This window comes from Amblyomma americanum, chromosome 5 (assembly GCF_052857255.1).
Source record: "Amblyomma americanum isolate KBUSLIRL-KWMA chromosome 5, ASM5285725v1, whole genome shotgun sequence".
In the NCBI taxonomy this organism is placed as follows: domain Eukaryota; kingdom Metazoa; phylum Arthropoda; class Arachnida; order Ixodida; family Ixodidae; genus Amblyomma; species Amblyomma americanum.
Window position 1 is genome coordinate 106,515,601 of NC_135501.1, and position 24,036 is coordinate 106,539,636.

Below are 24,036 nucleotides of genomic sequence, written 5' to 3' on the forward strand. Positions count from 1 at the left end.
CTTAATTGTGATTAAGCTCGTGGTAGCATGTCCTCCGCCGCTTGCATGCAGGCAGCTTTTCCACCAATACCATTATTGCCACGTAGTGGCGACTGCAGCGCTGTCTACAAAAATAGATGAGCAAAGTGATGTGGCGCTGAAATGAATTCTTTACAGCGCTGAATTGCCCTCACAGAGAACTAAAAAGTTTGATGGTGACGATAGCAACAAACGTGCTCGGCAGTCGTCGAAGAACGCGCTGCTGCTCTAGGCCGCGCTCAATTCTTCGAGATAAGCCGCGGGAAGCGACTGCAGTCGAACCCAATTATATCAAATTCGGCTAGATCGAATTATCCTTTATATCGAATAATTTCTGACCGCCATAAAGGTACAACGTGTGTGTATAGGAAAATGCATGGCTACATCATACAAAAATTAGCCATCACATATGCGATAGACCGAACTTTGTTCGACACTTAGCGACTCAAGAAGCTAGCTTTCTCTGAGCACATGTTCGTGGGTTAGCTTCCCCGCAGGTCCGATCGAACTCCGTACAACTTCGGTCGACTCAAGAAGCTGGCTTTCCCTCAGCGCATCTCAGTAGGTTAGCTTTTCCACATGAACCTGCGATTATGGTGCTGCGTAGCGCACGCAGACCAATGATGACGCGAATTTTTCATAGTACAGGTGGCAGGCACGTACCCATGGAGGCAATCAGAATATGAGTTTTTAGCTCGTTGCGCCGGTTGTGCTCGCGTTGTGGCACATTTCGCACGTACTTCCTCTGCCAAAAGTAACCGAGCAACATGTTTTCCCTTCTCAGACTGTATAACGGAGCCTTTACTGCACCCCTAAAAACCGAAAGCTGTTAAAACGTGAAGACAAGGCAGGTGCGGAACGGCGGAAGCTCCTCTTTTCTATGAAACGAAATTATAAAGCGAGTTGAACGATCCATGTGAGGATAAATGCGAACTCACTGCAGTGAGGAAGATTCCGAGAGGCACGCTGAGCACCATTTTAAAGAACAAGGCGACATTCGGGCTCAAATGGAGGAGAGACCCGGAGCTCGCGGCGCCAGATGCACGTACGCACAGCTGTGTATGAAGATGTTGAGACAACTGCGTAGAAATGGTTATATATCGACATCTGCCTCACCGTAGAGAATAGCTGCGCCCGCCGCTGCAGTGCGAAGTTTCAGCAGCACTGCACTTTGCTTCTTGCCGCCGAACGCTCCGTCGGTGCAACCCTTCGACCAAGGAATAATACGCGCATTGAAGGTGACTTGTAGGAAACATCTGATTGAACGGCTCCTGCTGAACCTGAGGACTGGAATATCCCTCAAAATCTACCTCTTATACGCCCTGTCTATATGCAAAGTGGGTCGTGGACTGATGGTAAAAAAACACAAAAACTATACAGAGCTGCTTCCGACTTTCTTGCCTCTGCTTTGCCGGAGGAGACGGAGCAAATTCTTTCTCGGGTGACCTCGACGTCTCGGGTCTTATGATTTGTGGGATAGATTAATTGTCCGAATTTCCTGGTGCTACTTGCGATGGGGGCAGCCACAGGCGACTGTCTGCGCGGACGATGGCGTTGAGACCGCGAGAGAACTTACGGACGAAAACATCTTTGCTGACTTTGCGGTTAACCAGGACACCAATGATGCGAATTGTGGTGAGTACTTGAGAGACCCTGTGCCCACGTGAGCCGTGCGTTCAGCATGGTTCATCGATATACTGCGAGTCAATAGAAGCCTCAGCTGTTCGCAGTTCATCGAAAACGTTGGAAATTTTGTTTCCTCCGAGGCATTGAAAATAAAGAAACACAATAAATTCACGACTATTTTTCTCGGTAATCTGCGCGCAGTTAGTGGCTGTTATAGAAATCCATTTTTTTTTTCACTCTCACTGGACGATTGGTGGTCCGATCAAACTCCGCCCTTTACCTTCATGCCCCTGGCTGCCATTCAATTGCGGCGAACGCCTCGAGATCTAGCGGCTCAACCGCAGGATTCATCCTCCCCCTCACAAAAAGCTTAGCACTGAGGACGCCGTAGCTCTCAGACTTATTGAAACAAACACATTCCCATACCTTCACAGATACGCAGCCAGGTATGTACCCAACAGCATATCGCGGCGTCTGCCCCTAGCTTAATTGTCCGCCGACACGTCCCACCCTCTTCCACATCTCGTGGAGGTGCGAGTGCAAACCCCAACGTGTTAAAGACGCCGCGGTGGCTCAGTGGTTAGGGCGCTCGGCTACTGATCCGGAGTTCCCGGGTTCGAACCCGACCGCGGCGGCTGCGTTTTTATGGAGGAAAAACGCTAAGGCGCCCGTGTGGTGCGCAGTGTCAGTGCACGGTAAAGATCCCCAGGCGGTCGAAATTATTCCGGAGACGTCCATTACGACACGACTTTCTTCCCTTCTTCTTTCACTCCCTCCTTTATCCCTTCCCTTACGGCACGGTTCAGGTGTCCAACGATATATGAGACAGATACTGCGCCATTTCCTTTCCCCAGAAACCAAGTATTATTATTATTATTACTATTATTAAAGACGCCCAGCACGTCATTTGAGCGTTGGGAGGTACAGCTCTTCGGCGACGCGCTGGCGGAACAACAGGGGCTCGTCCAGCAAATTCGTCGAGCAGCCCTGGCCACTGGAGTCCTGGAATGAGGAAGCCACCCATTCGACCGAGATCAATAATTTCGTTGTTGCTAATAAACGTTTCACCTCCTCCACATCAATGCATTTCATTTTATGTCGTTAAATTTACTGCTACTTTTATATCGAATTACATGTTATATCGAACTCAAAGGCGTTTTTTTTGTCAGTTTGATATATGCAGGTTCGACTGCACAACAATATAGCGGTGGCTGCATGTATTCCAGATAAATCTCGAAGCATCTCTTATCAGAAAGAGATAAACCATATGTGCCGGCGGCTTTGCGGATGAGCAAACTAACCTAACAAAGCTCTGAGGGATATGGCTTTTCTTTCTTTTAAATGTCTAGCACCTTCGAAACAAAGGGATTTCATATGTCTCTCCATCGGCTATTTATTTGGCAAATCCGAGAGTCGCTAGCAGATTTTAGCCATGGCATTTTGTATAAAATTTCGTATGTGCTGTAAAAAATCAACCGTTGTTACATGCTTTTCAATGATATCAAACTAATTGGGTGTCGTGAGGCCTAAATATTCTGTTTAGGAAGGAAAAAGCTTGTTATTCTCAATCGAACAACGAACAGTACCTGAAAGGGCCAATCTGCAGTTCTTGTTTTAGTCTGTTATACTTCTGTACAGGCTACGAATTTGTCGAAAATATTCGGCGAGGGCTGTTAAAGGTTGCAAATCTCGCGCAGCAGCGGCGGCTGCTTCACGCTTACACTGTCTTGCTGCTCTGCTGCCTTCCAAGAATGAATTTAATTGGTTCTAATTGAATTTTACAATTACTTCCGATTGTGGTTTTAGCCACTGTTCGAATTGGACCCAACTGGACCAAGCATTTGGACGTCCCTAAGCAATTATTTTATCCAGACAGTATTCTCAATATGTACCTTACTATTAAGTTGCGCAAAATACACAATGTGAGAAAACTGTAAAAGGAAAACTGATTTGTGAGGACTGCAGGGAGTCTTAGCCTTTTTCCAATCATCATTTTTTAAGGGACTGAAAATTACATGCTTTTATGGAAGTGAATGCCAACAGACACACATGCATTACACAACAAACATTATATATATATATATATATATATATATATATATATATATATATATATATATATATATATATATATATATATATATATATATATATATATATATATATATATATATATATATATATATATATATATATATATATATAGCTTAACCTCGTTATAACGAAGTTGGCGAGGCCAGGCGTTTACTTCGTTATAGCCGTAGCTTCGGCATGGCCTGTGTTGACAGAGCTTCCAAGGGGAATCGTCATTCCTTCGTTATATCCAATAGTTCGTTATAACGAGGTTAGACTGTGTGCAGAATATCATATATAAGCTGAATATGCACTTCCAGAGAACACACTTCCGCTCCCACTTGTATACCCCATTTATGATACTCTCATGCTGGGTCTGGTGGCGCTCGCCCACTAAGCGCAGCATTTCATCCAATTTTGACCGAAGTGATAGTGCAGATCAACACAATTCAGTAGGTTAAGTTGCTGATAGCTCTTATTGTAAGAACCGTATTAGTTCTGCCTTGTTTGTCGAATGTGCAAATATTCACATACGGTTGCACTGGGTGCAGGTGGGCCGACCAATTGGATGCAATTGTTAGTACCCGACTTGGACTATCCATTTGGAACACCATTCTAGTTAGAACCACACCGAAACTCAATTGATTCCATATTCCTCCATGAGTCAACAGGTCCACTTGGAACCATTTTTTCACTGTGTCGGCCGTGACGATCGACAGTTGAATGTCCGCCCTCTTTGCGCTGTCTCCGGCGCCTCTGTCGTGCTGCTGCGCGACCTTCTCGGAGCTGCGCAGAAAATAGGCTCCTTGATACGCTGGAATGTGGCCGCTTTCGTCGGTACTGACTTATCGCTCGATTTTTTCTCGCCTCCACATTAGACTTTGCGACAGGCAGCCGTTAGAAAAGGCACGCTTTCGTCTCTTGTTTCTCGCAACGAACGCCTCTATTGCGAGAGCTCAGGCGTGTATGCCGCTTCGTGGCAACATTGCCAGGAATTTGGAACAAGAGCTTCTAGTTAACTGGGATGTCACGACGTGGCGCATGGCTTTTAACATTAAAAAAATACCCGTCTTGCAAAGCAGAACGAACCGGCGCATGCGCGCTACCGCCAAACTCACTAACTGGACCGCACTCAGGAAAGCCCTAGCGAGCCTTGAGCACCCAGACAGTAAAAATTACGCCTCCCGGGCATCCTACCTCAGACATCTATGTTTGAAGCACAGTAGCGCCCTCAAACATGAGACCGTCCTGCTGTCGACTGCCATTTGTTGGGAAGCCCGCCGAACCACAGCTAAACGTTGGCTCCACCAGAGGCACAACACAACACTCAAACGCCCCGTTGCGACCCTAAGCGCAATCGGCCGAGGACTACGCATAGAGCCTGGCCCGGTCAAACTGGCTCACAAAATGTGATTCCCTCAGAGTTATACCTTAGCTCCAAAGAAACGCGGAGCTTTCTCAGATGCCTCATTCACTTCGAACACCAAAAGCGAAGAAAGTAAAAACCGCACCATGGCCTACCGTGGCTCCACTGCAGCTCTGATGCGAACCACCACGGAGAGATACTTGTGCACTACAATCGACCCGGGCCCCCTGCCGCCGTATACGGGACATGCAAACCAGGGACTCGATGCAGACTTCATCGTCGAGGAAATGCAGGGCGTCATTCTACACATGCGCAGAGGCACAGCCCCTAGGAAAGACGATCACGACGGGACCTCTCTCCAGCCTCCACTGGACAGCCCTCACGCAGGTCACGAATTGCATGAACACCTGTTGGCGCACGGGCCAGGTGCCAGAAGAGTGGAAGACTGCGTAGTTACATTTCATCCACAAACCGGGCAAACCAACCAATATCAACAATCTACGACCCATTTCTTTCACTTCCTGCGTTGGGAAAGTCATGGAAAAGGCAGTTCACATCAGGCTCACCCGATATCTTAATGATAATGACCTATACCCCCCCCCCCCCCCTCAACATGTACGGATTCCGGCCCGGTCGGTCCATCTAGGATATGCTCCTCCAAGTTAAAGAAGTCGTTGCTCTTCCCAACCACCACTCTGCCGAGCAGTTCACACTCTCTGACCTCAAGGGGGCGTTTGATAATGTAAAACGCCATATGTGCTGAAAAACATGAGCCACATCAACTGCAGCGCCAGGACCTATGCACATACGTAACGGAATTCCTTCTTCGCCGCATGGTCTCCGCCGACGTCAGTCTAGCATATGTCCATGCCAAACACAGCTCGGCTCACGCGGTACGCCACAGGGTGCTGTCCTGTCACCCTTACTTCTAATATAGCCCAGCTAAATCAGGTACCGGATCTGCGGCACGCCTTTTACACGGATGACATTACCCTTTGGATGACGAGCTATTCCACTGCGGAAATCGAGGAGCGGCTTCCAGAGGCCGCAAACATCGTGCAAGCCTGCGTTGCTAACTGCGGCCTCACCTGCTCCCCAGAAAAGTCAGAGCTGCTGTTACTCCTCGGCTCCTGCCAACGCAGACCCACCCTTGAGGTCCACCTAAATGGCGGCCCAATACCACAGAAGGACACCATCAGAGTCTTAGGATTTCACATCAATGACAGGGGCCGAAATGGGTATGCCTTCACTCGCTCAAAAACGTTAGCCTTCAGGCAGGGCGCATGATAGCCAGGATTACTAAGCTCGAGCAGGAAACTCTGCGCCTGGTCCAAGCATTAATCCTGAACAGGATTATGTGCGGCACCCCTCATTTGCACATGCACACGGGGGTTACAAGAAAATATGCACCATGATCCGAAACGCCGTTAGAAAGGCGTTGGGCTTACCCCAATCAAAACACGTCTACAGATCGCACCTTGCAGTGGGGAGTGCACAACAGCCAGAGAGCTCCTTGCCGCCCAGCGCGCCACCCAAATTAATCAACTGGTGGCCACCCGCACGGGCCATACTGTTCTCATGAACCTTAAACCATCTAGCCCGCAAGGGCTCATACAAAAGCAAGCTCTACCGGCTGGGTGGCAAGTCTCGCTCATAGCTAATCCCCCACCCCACAATATACATCCTCTGTTTCACCAAGACCACCGGGTGGATGGTGCCATTCTCTGAAGGGGTCATTACCGCCTCTGTGGGGACGGCTGACATATCTGTGCCCACTCCGCGCTTCGCCTGCGCCAGCTGCTCGCGAGAGGTCCAGCGCACGCTAGGCCTCGGCTTTCTTCGGCGCGAACCTGTGCACGAACCACTCCAGAAATGGCTGGAGAACGATCGCTTTCCCAAGTGGGTGTAAAAAAAGTTCGCTGCCACGTACGGAGGCTCTGTGGTTATGAAATTCGGCTGCTGTCCCGAAAAGACGCGTGTTCGATCCCGGCCGCGGCGGTAGAATTGCGATGGAGGCGAAATTCTAGAGTCACGTGTACTGTGCGATGTCAGTGCACGTAAAAGAACCCCAGGCGGTCGAAATTTCCGGAGCCCTTCACTAGGGCGTCCCTTATAGCCAGCTGAGTCACTTTGAGACGTTAAACCCCCATAAACCAATTGCCTAAACCAAAAAAAAAAGCGGGGGGGGGGGGGGGGGGTCATATGGACTGTAAAGACGAACACTGACAAGAGGCACCTGCCGAACACTTGGAGTAAATGCAGTGTAAGTACCAGTCTTTAATAGCGTACATCGCGACTTATGCGCAGTTAGGCCTGCCAACCACTGCAGGCTATAATACCCAATATTTGTGCAAGAAGTTGCGTTAGCGTTTCTGTAGGAATTCATTTGCAGTCACTCATGCTGCTGCGTATAGCCATCGATGCAAGTATATATCAGCCGGATTCGTTTGTTGTTTTGCTCATGCTTATTTGTGAATAATTTCTATAACAGGCTGGTGGGGACACCCATCATGTTTTTATCGAGCAAATGGAGGCTGGTGCAAGAGGCTTTGATCTGAACTGAGTGAGACACGAAATACAAAAGCGCGTTGGCTGCAGCATGCGGCCATTTCAGTGCTAGCACACCGCCGTTCGTAGACTGCTTTCATAGCGCTGAAAGTGTCATTATTTATAGTTAAAATGGATGTGAGAGGAAGGCTGTGAGTGGCCAGTGCACATTATTTTGGGAGACAATTTTATCAAAAACAATTATTCTCTTATACCGACAAAAACATGTGTGAGGTTTCAGCAAGTATTTACTTTCTCTTTAACTCCCTAATAAAGTTTATCCTCCTCCTCTCTACAATTTCTCTCGTTAATGTAGGCTTCGGTATACCAGATGTGATAGACTTTGCAGTTTTGGACTATAATGCTCATGTCCTGATTATATTTTGCGTTTATAGTGTTAGTGCACTGAATTAATACTATATGTCCTCGTACTGCCCAATGTTCGGTCGTCACAGCAAGGATATTTTAGAGATGGTCACTTATTCGTCTTTCTTTCTCACGGTTATTTCCTCTTTGCACCAATTTCCTAGTAACTTCGACTCTCGGGGTGGACAAAATGAAGGCAAGATGCGCGGCTGCTCAGAATCTCTGGGGTGCAGCGCCAGCTGATGTACGTGAAATGGAATGTGAGGGGGCTTATCTCTTCCCTTTTTTCCGTTCACACTGAATACCTACAACCATATTTTTTACATTTAGGCCTATCTTGAGGACCGCTGCTATGAGAACAGCCGCGCGGATGGAAGGCAGCTGCTGAAAGCGAACGGCTGCTAAAACCACATAACCGGGCTGCGTCAACTTGAAGGAAAAGAACTTGATGGGCAAGGATGCAATTAAGAATTAAAAAAAAATGTGCTGGAGTCAGCTTGCAATGAAGTTGGATTTTGAAATTGCTGTGGATATGTCGCCATGATTTGTCTATTTATATTGATTTTTTCTCACTGGTTGCCGTATTCCGCAAATAAATAAATAAATTATATGCACTGGTGTGCTGGTTACCGTGACTTGTCAGTTCTATTCAGTATATTCCCCGTACACGCTTTACAGTACTTAAAAATAGATGGGTCTTATGTCGAAGCCACACGCGCACTTTGCCAAAGCATGCTATGTCGATGGTTATGCCTTGCTTTCTCTCGAGGTCATTGACCTTTGACTTACGTGATTGTCTGTGCCGGTGTAGAAAAAACCAGACATTTCACGCTATGGTAAAAGTGGGCAGCTTACATGAAAGAAAAGCTCGAAGGCTGATACGTTGGATGTCGCAGATACGGCGCGAAATACCGTACTGGAGCATCGTATTTGCACCTGCATAAAATAATTGTTTGTCATAGTGTCCGCCACTGCAAGTCTTAATACCGAGATGGTTCGCGAGCCTAAAAAGTACACCATTTTGCTCACTTAAAGGTATAACGTTTAATTCATTGGCAGATGCGTACCTTGCCTTTTTCCCTACTTATTTGTTGCTAACAGCGAAACATTATTTCTGCGAGGGGTGCGTTCAATTTCAACGCACGCTAGCAAAGCGCATTTGAGGAGTGGTCTCAAACATGGCGGACGCCGTAGCAGACGACGCGGTTGTCTCCGCCCTAGAAGAGACAGGAAGGAGAGGAAGTGAGCACCGCAGCGGCAGTCGTCATTGTCGAATGATGCAAGACATACAAGACATGCATTTTCTTCATAAAGCGTGTTCTGTAATGTCCCGTACCTTGGGCCTTTTGAGGTGTACTCTGAGATAAAATAAATATATACATTACAGTGTGATACCGCCGGGCCTCAACATCAATGAATACTTTATTCAATCATTTCCGTCCCTTGATGAACGCTGCTTCTTGCATAATCCTTGGCGTTATTCAGAGAAATAAACTGGTCGGAAGTTGCGTACTGTGGCATGTCATATGTACTCTTTATTTGTCCTTGTCTGTATCCCGCCAACTTGTGTTCTCTTCAAACCGCCTCTCAACATTTCATCCCAGCCGCATCTTTCAACACCATCTCTCCAGACTAGAAAAACCTCTCTCATCCGGGGCAGATCTTATTTTTCCGTTTGCGTTTGCACGCTCGTATCGGAAACTTTTTGAAGCGAAAAGCTTCACCGAGCTATGTAAAGCAGCCGTCACTTAGGCTGGAGAATGACCTTGAACGACTTGCAGCCCAACCACGTCAGCCATGTATGGGCATATGTTATACAAATATGATGTCGTACCCTTGACCCCTGACCTTGACCAATGACCTTTAGATGACCTCTGACCTTTGACATTGGGTGACCTTTGGGTTAACCTTTGACCTCAAGAACATCCGATAGGGTGATGTGAAGCCACGTGATGACATGCGATGAGGGTGTCGTAAGACCATGTGATACCACGTCATAGTCACGCGGTCGTGTAGGTATATATGCACATACAAATACTTAGGTGTTAAAATGTCGAATGACTATTCATTGGGTGCACATGTGTATCATGTGGTTAGCAAAGCTGGTAGGGCGCTGAATTTCCTTTAACCTAATTTAAAGTGTTCGCAACCAAGCCCCAAGAAAACTGCTTTCATGTCGTGTGTGCGACCTATCATGGAATATGCCTGTGTTGTATGGGACCCTGCACAGTAATCCTTGATTGACAAGCTGGAGAGAATCCACAATGGGGCAGCAAGGTTTGTCTTGGGAAGGTACGGGCGAAGAGATAGCTGTACGGAAATGAAAAATTATTTGCAGTGGGAAGCCCTTCCTTCTCGTAGATGGAAGTTAAGGCTAAAGTTATTCTACTCAATATTTGACAATAGAACCGGCATACATCGGGAAATATATTTTAAACAGTCCTTTTACGCTTCAAAACGACATGATCATTTTAACAAAATTCGAGTCTACCGTGCCAGGACAAACTTGCTTTCCAATTCATTTTTTGTCAAGACTGTGCAACAGCGGAATAGCTTATCGGAAGTGCAAGTGTGCTGTGTAAATGAAGATGTATTTTTTGCAAATTTTTGACCCCCCCCCCCCCCCCCTGTAACGCCTTCGGGTAATGCGGGGTAGTTATTGAATAAAGAATAGACGTCGGTCGCGAGCGTGTAGCGGAGCTGCCATGGACGAGCCTCAGACGCTTAGCAAGCGTCCTCGCTTTTCGCCGAATTCCAGGGTTAGCCAAGTTAAGCCACTGCCAATTTTCTTTGCTCCAAATGTGCGGCGTTCCTGCAGCCCGAACGCGGTGGTAAATGGCGGAATATGATGATGATGAACATTAATGGCGCAAGCGCATTTTTGCCCAAAGAACGCATCACCCAAAGTGTGTTCGTCCACACAAGGCGATGTGAAAGACCCATTTTGCGAGCATTTCACAACCCAAAGAAGCCGAGCACTCATCATCATCAACATCATCACCACTAGCCTGCAGGGCTACGCCCACTGCAGGGCAAATAACCTGTACCTATTGAGTATAACCGGTTTGTAACCGAACCCCTTTCTTCGCGGATACGAGGCGGATGCCCAAACCACCCGCGCCACCGCTGCGCCGAAATAGCGAAGTACTTGTAGCGTTTCCGTGCTGTTGCTTCCTCAAGAATCGTGTGGCAAGAGTCATGGATCTTGGCAGTCCTCTGAGATGGTCACTTTATATGAACCAGCTGATGCTCCGAGTACCCCGACATGGAGGTCAAGGAAAAGGCCAAGTTCCTTATTGATTTCTCTGATTTTATTCGCATTTTTAATTTCAGTACATCCTCCGCCACCTAAATACGCGTCTGGCTGCATATTTTTTAAGGCACGGAGACTCGGAGCGCAGAAAAGAATATTATCGTTCTGTTTCGTATTGCATATAAATAAGTTTCAAGAATGAACTCCAGGACCTGCAGCGACAAAGCATTAGACGAGTACCTCGTGTTCAAGGAAACGCCTCGGTCTGAAGATTTAAATAAGCGGCGCGTTCTACTTTAGCTGACGTGTGAAGAGAATACGGGCGTTGCACTTTATATATATATATATAAAAAGGAAGAAGCGGACCACCTTGGGTCGATATGAACGGGTTGAAAAACATTCGCAGTTCACCCAACTCGTGAGAGCAGTAAATGCTCCTGCACAAACATCGTCAAAATAGCCGTAAAGACCTCTCGTCCGTAAGGGACGCACGTGCTGAATGCTTTGGAATGTTGACTGAGTGCAAAGGCAACCCTCTCCTCTCCTACTGACTTGGAAGTACGTCGTATACAGTTTGCGAGGACTGCCGGAGCATGGAGCGCTATGCATATGTAGTACTTTCGCGTGGATATGCGCAAGAGGGTTTATTTGGGTGGGGTAAGCTTGCACGCAGAGAGAAGGGGCCGAAACGGGGCGGCGTTAAGAGGCAAATCAATTTTTATTGCTCGTCGCATTTTCATGTACAGTGGCAGTACAGAGCGCTTGTTCAAGCCTGGAGAGCTAAAAGACAGCGAAATGCACTGCGCGGACAGAAGCACTTGGGCAGAGTCGCGCGTGCAGCGCGCACAAGATATGACGATGAACGAATGCGCGAAACGTGTGCAAAGGCTTCTATGGATCACAACCGTCGTTCTGACCCCGAGTCTAACGGTCCCGCTTCGCGGCTTCAATACAGTCGTTGCGATAGCGGCGCTGTAATTCGGTGTGGTATAGTAGTACTTCGCGTGCTTTACATGCGGCGTAGCTAGTGAGGTTGTTCTAACATGGTGCAACATTAATGTCAAATAAGCGCTGTGCAGCAGTGCCTGCCGTCAAGGTCGCAAACATGGCCGACATCTTCGCATCGGCCTTGTGGAGCTGTGGGCGTCTGAAGTTTCTACGCTGCAAAAGGTCACGTCTGCCTTCCACATCAAAAATATCCTCGAACAACCGCTAGAAAATGAGTCAAGAATAGAGCAGCGGAAGTGCTTTCGCCAAATCTCCATTGAGTTGGAGGTTGTGCGGCGTTAATTACACTGTCTAATACACTTACACCCGAAGAGCTTCCAGTTATCCGAGCTTTTAGGCTGGGCACGCTCTACCGGCTTTATGGGATATCTGCGACCATGACGTCATAGTTGTTGCCATGCCTTGTATGCTTCAGGGTTTGAAACAGAAATCACGCCATTCGCATGTGGCAGTCACACAGTCATAACGTAGAGGGAAAAGAATATGACTCCCAAGAGAATATCCAGGCCTATAGTATCCAATAGATGGCGCTGGCTTTCCTTCCAAACGACGACGGTGTATCAGCATTTACGCGTCAGTACATTAACAACGCGGCATTGCGAGGCCTGCAGATATCTTGCACATATTGGAAAGTCGCGCGTGAATTCTGTTTTCTCTCTATTCTGAAAAGGGGAATTTTTTTCAGTTGTCGTCCGTGTTTTAATACATATGACATCACATTCTTACAACCGCGTAAGCTGGGCGCAGAGTTTCTGTTTGTACGCGGTTTCCATGCTGGCTAGAGATACTGACAAATGCGCATTTTTAATCGCGTGGCATTTTAAGCAACGTAGTGGTGTCTGCATTACGACATTGCCTTCAGTATGGCACGCAGGGCGCCACTAATACAAGAATGCACAAACGTATGTAAAGGCAACCTCCCCGAGCTTAGTGCAGTACAGGCGAAAATCAGCCAGCGACCACCATCGTGCTCGATGTAGCTCTGAACCCATCCGCCAAACAATTTTTATTTCACAGTAGTTGGCTCAAACAAAGTTGTGACATCAATCATTTCAGACCGCTGCAAAACTATACACTTTCGATGTGCGCACGATAGTTTTTTTTTTACTTTGAAACAACTTTTACTGCTACGTGCAGAGCGCAGTTAACCGAATTTCAGGAGTACTTAAATAGTAATCGCACATCAGTATAAAAGAAGCAGGGATTTCTTTGAACCGTTTTAAGTTACCGCAACGGCGTACGTGCCCTTACTAAATAGTAACAATGACGCATTGTCTATCGATGCTCGGACATAGCACTCGCTTGACTTCGTGGGTAGCGATGGAACCGCCTTTACATCTGCCTTACGTTATACGTGGATTCCATTTGCTTACGGTAGCTTTATTTCGAACTTGCATTCACGTAAAACACTTTATGTTTAACTTGGGCGCCACTATAGTGAGAGATATGGCCAGCCGTGTGTTGTAACCCTTATTTGGGGATTCGTTCTTTGCTCTGTTTGCTAATTGTCAGGTTCTGTTCGAAGCTTAAGTTTGCGATTGGCATCAGCCCTAACGTCACAGACACCGGCTACATAGACAAAAATAACGAGTGCGGAAACGAGTAGCCACAGTGCACGGCCCTTAATCTTTTAATATACGCTCTTATGTGCCTGCGCGGTACAGTACAGAGTTGCCGGTAGTCTGTACTATAGTCGAATACAACTCAGGAACCAAGCTGCTTTTCCCCGTCAAAGGAACCCCATCCAGCCAATGGCGTTGGCAGATTCTCATGAGCCTGCTAGTGTGATAATGCATGCAGGGAGTGGCTAATGAAAGGGGATAATCCCTTCCCTCCATGGCCGGCGATAGTTCTCTCCCTGTGTTATCACGCTAGCAGGTTCGTGAGAATCGGCCGACGCCACTGGCTGGAAGGGGGTCCTTTGACGGGGAAATGCCCCTTTGCTGTTGAGTTGTATCCGACTGTACCAAAGGCGCTGTCAAACATAATAACAAGGAAAACCGCTTTTCTGCTGGAAAACATGGCGCAAGTATACCTCTCTGTAGGCGACATGGCTATAAATAGAGAAAAAAAATACCATGATGACGGCGCCTAGGGTGATGTTTACTCTTTCTTTAGTTTGAATATTTAGTCGACAGTGTTTTCTAATGAACATTTTTTTTTCTTTTGAACCTAACTATGGGCTCTGCAGAAGTATTTAGCGCTTGTGGACGAATTCTGCACTGCAGTAAATGTGTACGACAACACGCTGTATGTTGGGCAGCGTGATTGCTCTGGCCAGTACATAACAGCAATGGTGCAGATGGAATTATTAAATTTCTTACTTGTCGAAGACACGTGTCGGTGTGTTTTTGCGGAAAGCTTTGCGTGCATGTTTTTTTTTTCTTAAAACGGCACGAAGACAACACCGATGTCAGGGTACATCTGTATATGCCATCTTTGTATCAAGGCTTATATATGTTGGTATGTACAGGGCTCATACATATATATACGCCCTGTGCATGCTCTGAGGAGTGTAAATAGAAAGAGCTAGAAAAGATCTTTACCTCTGAATGGCTTTCTAAACGCTCAGCATTTGCATGGCTTTTGGAACTCAATCTTACAGGGAAGCTGTAGGACGATCATTAAGGGACACGGCAGAAATGTTTTACACGTGTCCCGTTTATCTGCCGAGTATGCAATGCACAAGAGGGCTTTGGCCAATATGCCACCAGCACGGAGCAGCGGCATGCGCAGTCGTGTACGATATGAGAGGGAACAAACATTTTGAACAATATTGCGAATTTCCTGGTTATTTCTCCGTTAAATTCGAGTGTGACTTTTGAATATATGCGCCAAGAGGAAAGCTAGTTTGAAGGCAGAAAAAAACTGTGGGCGTCACACATAAAAATAGAGTAATCAATAAATGTATGCTGAAACTTTGTTCCCTCTCATACCGCTCATGACTCCACATGTTCTTTTTCCTCTTCGTTCTCTTCTTAATTTCGGTTTCCGGAGGTAAAAAAAAAAAAAACCCTCCGGTTACAACGTGCTTCATTACTCTGGCTCCCTCTCCTCGGTTCTCCAACCCAAAAACTCGCCTCCTCTCCACTTTGTATTCGGTTCCTTCTCCCTCGACAAGGCGCTAGGTCTCCCTTTCTCCTTTCTATCAAAGTACAGCGTACATCGGGCAAGGGACATCCTTGAGGGAAGCCAGTCGAAAAAAAAACGACAGAACCGTGTCGGAAACACGACAAAATATTTCGTAGTTTTGTCGTACGTCAGATTTTCCAGTTCATTTGCAGTAGTTTTCTGCTGTGGTTTTCTGTAGCCTGTAGTTCTGTAGTACATTTCTGACGCACGTCCTCAAAATACTGTTGTTGCTGCAAACATTTCAGTTGTTGCTTCAAGTTTTTTTTTTTTCAAAAACATTACAGAAACTCTGTTGTGAGGACCGAACTTTTTATGTTGTGTTTTTCGACTGGGAAGGCGTAAGGGCTGGCCCTGTAAATGCTAAGCGTTCAGAAAAGAAAAAATAAAGGCCGAGCATAAGGAAGGTTGAAAACTTAACATGTTGACAGATTTGCCTCTCTGGTTGGGTTTGAAGACTTGTAATGAACTGTACATCTCCAACCAAAAATCTTAACTTTAACCCAACGTTTCGAAGCTGTCGTTCCTTTGACCCCCCCCCCCCCCCCCCCCCTCCCCTCCATACTTAAAAGACGCTAGCTACTGCCCTCAGCCACCCCTGATGAACGAGCCCAGTCGGCTTCGAAACGTTGGGTTAAAGTTAAAATTTTTGGTTGGAGATGTACAGTCTATTATAAGGCAGGTTGCCAGCGGTGAGATACACCTGCCGGGAATGCTCTGACCACCCCGCCCAAGTTTCACAGGGATTGTTTCTGCCCATGCGTCAGAGCATGCAAGGCGGCTGCTTCACTTAAGCGTTTCTAACACGTGCGGCCAGCGGGGCAAAGCCGTAACGAGTGGCGACGGTAAGAACAACGACGGCAGAAAATAAATATATGTTGGGTCGGTTGCGTCTGTATCGCAGCTGTGCTCATGTGTGTGTCTCACATACGGGATGTCGACGCGAACGACAATCTGGACACATTGAAGGGTTCCGCTTTGGGTAGTCCTGTTATTTTATATGTTTCAGTGATTTCTTTTAGCGCTCACTTTCACACCTTCGTCTTATGTCGCATGCAGTACATACTATGCAGCGGCGCCTATATTCTTTATCGTTGGTCGCGATTCTGAGGACACTAGTGGGGGTCGGGGGGATGGGTGATTAGCATAGAAGGTTGCCTAGCCGGAATGGGCTTGATGATTGAAACAACCCGGGAGGCGTACCAGAACCGAATAGCCGGTCCGCAAAGGGCCCCCGCAGTTTGTGTGAAGGTGCCCACATAGGTTTTCTAAGTATAGAAGCGAGGAAAAAAAGATGTATTTTCTCGCTGAGCGTCACGCTTTTCATGACTCTCGTGTTCCGGAAACTTCTGCGGGCATCTGTCTCATCTGCGGCCTTTCCTTTGACGCACCTAGACATCCTCTCTGCAGTGCACATCATTGGGCTCTGTAAAGTCTAGGCGAGGTAAAGGGGCTATCACTCAAGTGTAGCCTACCTCACACCGCATTTCAGCGCGACACTGCCTACATGAAGCTTATTCGGCCATCCCAACCGGAATAGCAAGGCCTTGAAAGCGTTTCTTTTATAGATAAGTTGCATAGAGACAAAACAAGGAGCCTATACAGGGCAAATATCCAGCGCTTTCTCATGTTCTTTCTACAGGCCTTAACCAACAGATAACCTATTGGCTACCGGAGTCTTAGCCGAAGGTGAGGTTCAGTCATGCCTGGTAGCTTTCAGCACAACCTTCTCGGTATGAATAGCAAGTCTTTTTAACGCGCTTGCATCGTCCACAGCAGTTGGAGGGGGATCACACTGCCGCTCCGAAAGCTTCGGCGTTGGCATATGCGGATAAAATTTTTGGCTAAAAAAGTGTATTCTTTTCCGCATTACTAGCGGCAATTAATTACTTTATGATGCGCTTCCTTTCATTCACATTCCTAGTATCATCACTGCCTATCAGTGATACCAAGCTTACGTAAGCGTTGGTGACAATAATCGAGACCATACGCAATGTTATTTTCTGCATGTGCTCCCGAAAGAAGGGCCATAATCGAGCAGAAGGGCCAATAATAGCAGCCGCGAACTGAAAGGCTCGTTGAATCGAGTGACAGTGACCTCAGAAAAGCAGGACCAGGTTTGTCGGGCTTAAAGAGTACACGCGTTAAGGTGGAGTGAAGGGCATGTCGGTTGAGCATTACCCGCTATGAAGCGCGTAGGGAAAAGGACCATTGGAATAAGTCTAGGACCCACGAGACGCTGGTCACTTTTTTTTTCCATCGTGTTTAGCAGTTAATTCCGAAGTAAGCCCCGTTTTTGGCGAGGCGACCTTGCTTTGCTTGGCGGGTTAGTTTTATTTGGTCAGCGTGATGGCGCTGCAGATATCAGCAGTGCGGATGCCAAGCAGTAAATAAATAAACTGAGATAAACAAAACCTTTCTCATTGGCAGTGGCCATAAAAATATCGACACAAAGAATTATCGTTTCAATTCACCCGATACGCAAGGTAGCCTTGACAAAGACACACCTGACACTGTGCATTTTTTTTTTGTGAGACGTCGCCGAGCTCTTCTTTAGGAGACACATACACTCGGTTGAAACTTTTGCGGTGCCACGTCCGAAAAGAGAGACATTTAGAATAGGGCGACCCTATTGGTTAGGTGCATAAGGGAATAGCGGGGCGCCAGTGCGCAGGCGCAAGCCAATAACGCCGCTCCGGTCATTGTCCTTCGCGTGTGCACTGGGCCACCGCTACTGCCCCTAATCGACCGCCATCGTTATCATCAGCCTGACTATGTATACGCTCACTGCAGGACAAAGGCCTCTCCCGGATCTCTCCAATTAATCCTGTCCTATGCCAGCTGCGGCCACCGTACCTCCCGAACTTCCTAATCTCATCCGCCCCGTTCTACGCTTGCTTTCTCTTCGAATTCACTCCGTTATCCTTAAGGACCAGCGGTTGTCTTGCCTTCGCATTACATGCGCTGCCCAAGCCCATTTCTTCCTCTAGATTTCGACTAGACTGTCATCATTAAGACGCGTTTGTTCCCTCACCCACTCTGCCCGCCTGCGGTCTCAACGTCAATAGCTCACTGCGTTGTGCCTGACTTAAGCTGAACCGATAAGGTCACCCTATTCTAAAATGCCCGTATGAATGCGCAGATAAAGAACGTGCAGCGGGGCGACGCCCTGTCCAGCGCAGAGGCGTGTCCAGTTCAAGGCGCCTCCGCGGGGTCCCAGCGATACAGTGCCCGTCGCAGGGGCAGTGGTTAGATGACCAGCGCGGGACCCGTGGCCGGCTTGTAGCGTTGGTGGAAGCGGTTCTCCTTCTGCCTCCACTGGAGCGCCTTCATCCTCAGCTGGTCGTGCACGCTTCGCCGGATGAGCTGCGCCTCGCGACGCTTGGCCGCCACGTGCTTCGACCAACGGTCCTCGCGCACTGGCAGCCCGAACTCCTGTCAGGATGGAAAGGGAATAATAATAACAATTGGTTTTTGGGGAAAAGAAATGGCGCAGTATCTGTCTCACATATCGGCGGACACCTGAACCGCGCCGTAAGGGAAGGGACAAAGGAGGGAGTAAAAGAAGAAAGGAAGAGAGAGGTGCCTTAGTGGAGGTCTTCGGAATAATTTCGACCACCTGGGGATCCTTAACGTGCACTGACATCGCACAGCACGCGGGCGCCTTAGCGTGTTGCCTCCATAAAAACGCAGCCGCTTGAATTCAGTTTTCCCATGCCCCGCCGCGGTGGCTCAGTGGTTAGGGCGCTCGACTACTGAGCCGGAGTTCCCGGGTTCGAACCCGACCGGGGCGGCTGCGTTTTTATGGAGGAAAAACGCTATGGCACCCGTGTGCTGTGCGATGTCAGTGCACGTTAAAGATCCCCAGGTGGTCGAAATTATTCCGGAGCCCTCCACTACGGCACCTCATTCTTCCTTTCTTCTTTCACTCCCTCCCTTATCCCTTCCCTTACGGCGCGGTTCAGGTGTCCAACGATATATATGAGACAGATACTGCGCCATTTCCTTTCCCCAAAAACCAATTATTATGTCCGAAGGACGCATGAAATTGTTGCGTGATTCGTTTTTGTGTCGGTTGCTCGAGGGCGTGCGGAATGTTTGTTGTTCCTTCTGAGTGGTAATTCTTTCAAGACGGAAAACTCAGACCCGCAGTTGACTTGTTCTAGCGCCATGGCATGGTGAAATAATACTTTCAGCCTGCTGAGCGGCATAGAATCTCCAGGATTCTGTATTTCAGACTCCCATAAACATGAAGAAACGAGCAAGCAGACAAAGGTGTGAAATGACGAACGTACAAATAAAGAAATTGGCAAGAAGAGAGCAGACACGAGACAGAAAGTTTACGCACGAAGAAGAGCAAAAAGAAGACGTGAAAAGAAATCAAGCAAGCGAAGAAAAAAGAAGAACACAAGAAGGCCACGATCAATTGACACTAACAATCTAAAATGGCACGTTCGCGAAGAGGCAAGTGAAAGGAGGCGACTAAAAGACCGTGGCTCGCCAGCGGTACCTTTCCGTGCTCTAGCCACGGCCTGGGTGGCGGAAGTTGACTTCCGGACGCCACCGCCCTCTCAGTGCGTCGGTGCGCCTTGGAGGGCGCCGCGGGCGTCGATGATGCGGCCGCAGCAGGAAGGAAGGATGATGCGGCCGCAGCGGTCCGCTTGGCATTCGCTGCTTCCGGCCTGTCCTCCCCCTCGTCGTCGTCTCCTTCCGGGTCGTCCTCGTCGCTCTGACTGCTGCTCTCACTGCTGCCCGGGTCTTCCTCCTCCTCCTCTCGCTGTTCGTGGTGTGCGCTGTGCTCTTCGGCAGAGTGATCGCCACTGCCATCCTCACCCCCGTCACTCACGGTCCTGCGGTCAGCGTCGCCGCCGTGTTAGCCGGTCCACAACCACGTATACATGACCAGAGGTGGGCAAATGCCCTCATTTTTACTTTTCCTTCCTCACCCTCACTTTTGAATCCATGGCCCTCCCTCACACTCATCCTCACTTTGAAAAGTTATCCGACCCTCCCTCACCCTCACTTCGAAAAACTTGCAGGCCCTCCCTCGCCCTCACCCTGACATCATTAGCCCTAGCCCACCCTCACTAACAGTCGTTTTAAAACTAGTTACTTTTGTAGTCGGCAACTTCTGGAGATATTACGGAGGAATAAACATTACAGTAATAACCATAAACAGTAATAAGACAAGCCCTCAATGGAATATTGGACGACAGGCTAGATGCCTATATTGTTGTGTGTGCGCGCGTACGTGTGTGTGTTTGAGGTAATACGTGAGACAAAACCGAGACAGCTACGAGTTGAGCCCCCAAAATATCAGTCTGCCTTTACTTCTGGCACGCAGGGCATGCATGCAGGTCCCCTGCACTCAAAACATTTGATTGTTATCTACATGCACTGCTAAAACGAGACAACGCCTTATTTGTGTCTGTGAACGATAACTAAAGTACGCCAAGAATATTTATGAAATAATGCAGTAGCGTTTACTGCCACACTTAGATTAAATGCTAAGCACGGAATAGACTCAGAGCAAGGAAAGTTGTAGATCGCGTAATTATCACTTCCTGGTGACTCTGCGATAACACCAGGTATTCTGAATTTCACTGCTTCAACTTTCGTGCAGTTTGCTGCATGCTCGTCTGATGACCCTTCCACGGGCACGGATGGAAGATGAAGGCCACATTTTCAAACTACATCGTGGGAGACTGGCAACTTAACACGCGCGAACGCGGGTACGTGACGAAGATGAGGACATTGATTAGCAGTTTTTCTTTATTCGAGAAGTTTGCCTTTAGACATTATAAAAAAGGGAGAGAAAGTTAGAAGAAGGAGTGCAAACAAGCCTCGCTTTATAAGTGTCAAATTTCTCGACAAAACGATTACCCAGAGTCCACTTGCCATAGTCGGCTTCAACGTCCCATCGCAGGCCTACCTTCCTTAGGAAGCGAAGTCTGACGGAGGCTGTAGCCGGGCAAGTCCGCAGCAAGTGTTTTGCGTCACACAGTTCAGGCGCCGTACCACAATGAGGACACTTGTCAGTCACTTCTAAGCGTTTGTCACGCCACCGACGACGCACAGAGGGAGTCAGAGCCTCCCCTGCCTGAATCCGGCGCACGGATACCTCCTCCTCCCGAGTGAGACCACGGGAGAGAGGGTACAAACACGGAGGGAATAGAGCGCGTGTTCACTGACGCAGAGCTTGTTTCTCGGAAACATGGGACATGAACGGATCTGGGGGAGTGGGGAAGGTGGCGGGATGTCTGATGTGTCCAGGTGTGCTAGTGTATCCACATGAATATTATGCGGATCGGGAGCATGGCCGCGAATCCAGCGTATACGCACAGGAAAGGGTATTTTTTGTAGAGTTGAGGAATGGATTGTGTAATCTGCAATGTGCGCCGGACAGCCTTAAGCTGATTAAGGGCGGCAGGGGAGTCAGTGTAAATGTGAACAATATCGAAAGTGGGTACGAGTGGACGGGAAGCAATTGCATTGTACATCGCTTGAAGCTCTAAGGCAAGGGGGGTGCAAGTATCCGCGCTGTATGTAGCGCGGGACTGAGATGAGGATGGGAGGGACTGTAAAAGCTGCGGTAACTCCCTGCAGTGCTGTGTGTAATGCATCGGTGTATATTATGCACCCTGGAGGTAGATGCGCGGCTGATGTCGGCAACGCAGAGGAGCGATTGTCTGTGGATTGACAATATTACCATGGAGGAAGATTCTGTAAACGATGAAACTGAAGCGGCATCCATCTTGGCTGCTCTGTTTGCCTCACGCTGGTCGATGATTCCACTTAATGTATTAAGTTGAGCGTACTCTTGCAGAATGGGCATGGGTGTAATACGAGGGAGCTAAGTTATGGAGCGCATAGCCTCTCGGTTGATTGCTTCAAGGGAGTCCCTCTATCGACGGGTGAGGCGATGAAATTGGGCCTGGTGCACTATCCGCGGCTGGAGACCACTAGGTGGCAAAGTGGTTGAGCATCCGGTTCGCATGCGGGAGGTGCGGGGTTCGATCCTCAGTGCCGCCGGGTACCCACTGGTGATACAATGGGTACAAGCTTTCCCCTGGTCTGGTGCTGGGCTTCTTTAGGGTAAAATGTTTGGGAAATGGGTCTTTGGCCCCACCTCGTGGTAGAGCACCCGCCTCGGCTTCGGGAGGGGGGTTCAGCTCCCACAGCCGCCGGTTGCCCACCGGTGATGCTGTAATGGGTACAAGCCATTCCCTGTCCTAGTGCTCGGCTCTCTAAGGTGCATGGCTTGGGAAAGGAGCCCGCGCCTTCAAATCACAACCAACGCTGTGTGAGCCTTGAAAGGGCCACAAATGGGCTTCTACCACACGAGGCGGATTTAACGTTTTTGACGGCGGAACTTATCGCTGATTCGTCAGAGGAACTGTGGTCAAGACCCTTTTCCCAAGCATCTCACCCAGAAGAGACGAGCACCAGGCCGGGGGAAATCTTGTACCCATTAAAACCGGTAGGTACTCGGCGGCACTGGGGATCGAACCCAGCACCTCCCGAATGCGAGGCGGATGCTCTACTGCAAGGCCACGCTTCGGTCGCGGGAGGTGGTTGGTTCAAAACCCACCGCCGGACACCCACCGGTAAAAATGAGTACAAGTCACACCGGCCCGGCGCCCAGCTTCTTCAGGGGTGTGTGCTTGAAGGAGGCTCCGCAAACCCCGCTGCGCCCCGTAGGGGGCAAACCCAGTGTCGAACAACTCAGCCTGCAAAGGTGGCTCGTGCTTCACTCCCAAGTGAAGAGTTCGACTCAAGGCTCGTACGCTCTAACCAGCGTCAAGTTCAGCACTAAGGTCCTTCGTCAGAAGTGATTCGGAATATCACTGCGGTCATGGGCTAGTCCGATTTCTCGGCTGTCCGACTTTGTGAGAAAGTTGAACCGAAGCGTGGGCTTGTGGTAGAGCATCCGCCTCGCATTCGGGAGGTGCTGGGCTCGATCCCTGCAAGTGCCGCCGGATACCCACCGGTTTTTAATGGGTACAAGATTTCCCCCGGCCTAGTGCTCGGCTCTTCTGGGTGAGATGCTTGGGAAAAGGGTCTTGACCCCAGTTGCTCTGACTGATCAACGATACGTTCCGCCGTCAACAACTCGTGCGGTAGAAGCCCATTTGGGCCCCCCCCCCCTTTTTTTTTTTCGATGGCGCAGCATGCTGAACTTCGACGACTGGTACTCGCATTCTCATCTGCTGAGCTCCCATAGAGCGAGCTCATTTAAACTTCATCGAACGCCAAGATCAACTGAATCTCTCATCTGAATCATAAACCACCTTTGCAGGCTGAGTGTTCGAAACTGGTTTTGCCCCCCCGTAGGGTGCAGCGGAGTTAGCGGAGCCTTTTCCAAGCACACACCCCTGAAGAAGCCGGGCGCCTAGCCGGGGGACGCTTGTACCCATTTTTACCGGTGGGTGGCCGGCGGTGGGTTCCGAACCGATCACCTTCCGTAGCCGGAGCTCGCCTAGTGGTCTGGATGTCCGCTTCGGCAGCGGGAGGTGGTTGGTATCACCACAAAGTCGCACAGCCGAAAAACCGGACTAGCCCATGACCGCAGTGATACTCTGAATCGCTTATGATGAAGGACCTTAGTGTTGAACTTGACGCTGGTTAGAGCGTACGAGCCTTGAGTCGA

At 48.7% G+C, this 24,036-nt stretch overlaps 1 protein-coding gene across 1 annotated transcript in view; it reads right to left on the bottom strand.

Annotated features, from left to right (window-relative positions):
* Nucleotides 1-13,671: 13,671 nt before the first annotated feature.
* The window catches only part of LOC144132601 (uncharacterized), a 51,537-nt gene continuing 41,172 nt past the window's right edge, over nt 13,672-24,036 (bottom strand). The window contains exons 5-6 of the mRNA XM_077665128.1: nt 19,897-20,236; nt 13,672-18,821 (exon numbers count right to left, since the gene is read on the bottom strand). Coding sequence (XP_077521254.1) covers nt 18,636-18,821; nt 19,897-20,236 — 526 coding nt within the window. The 3' untranslated portion in view covers nt 13,672-18,635. The remainder of the gene's footprint in view (nt 18,822-19,896; nt 20,237-24,036) is intronic.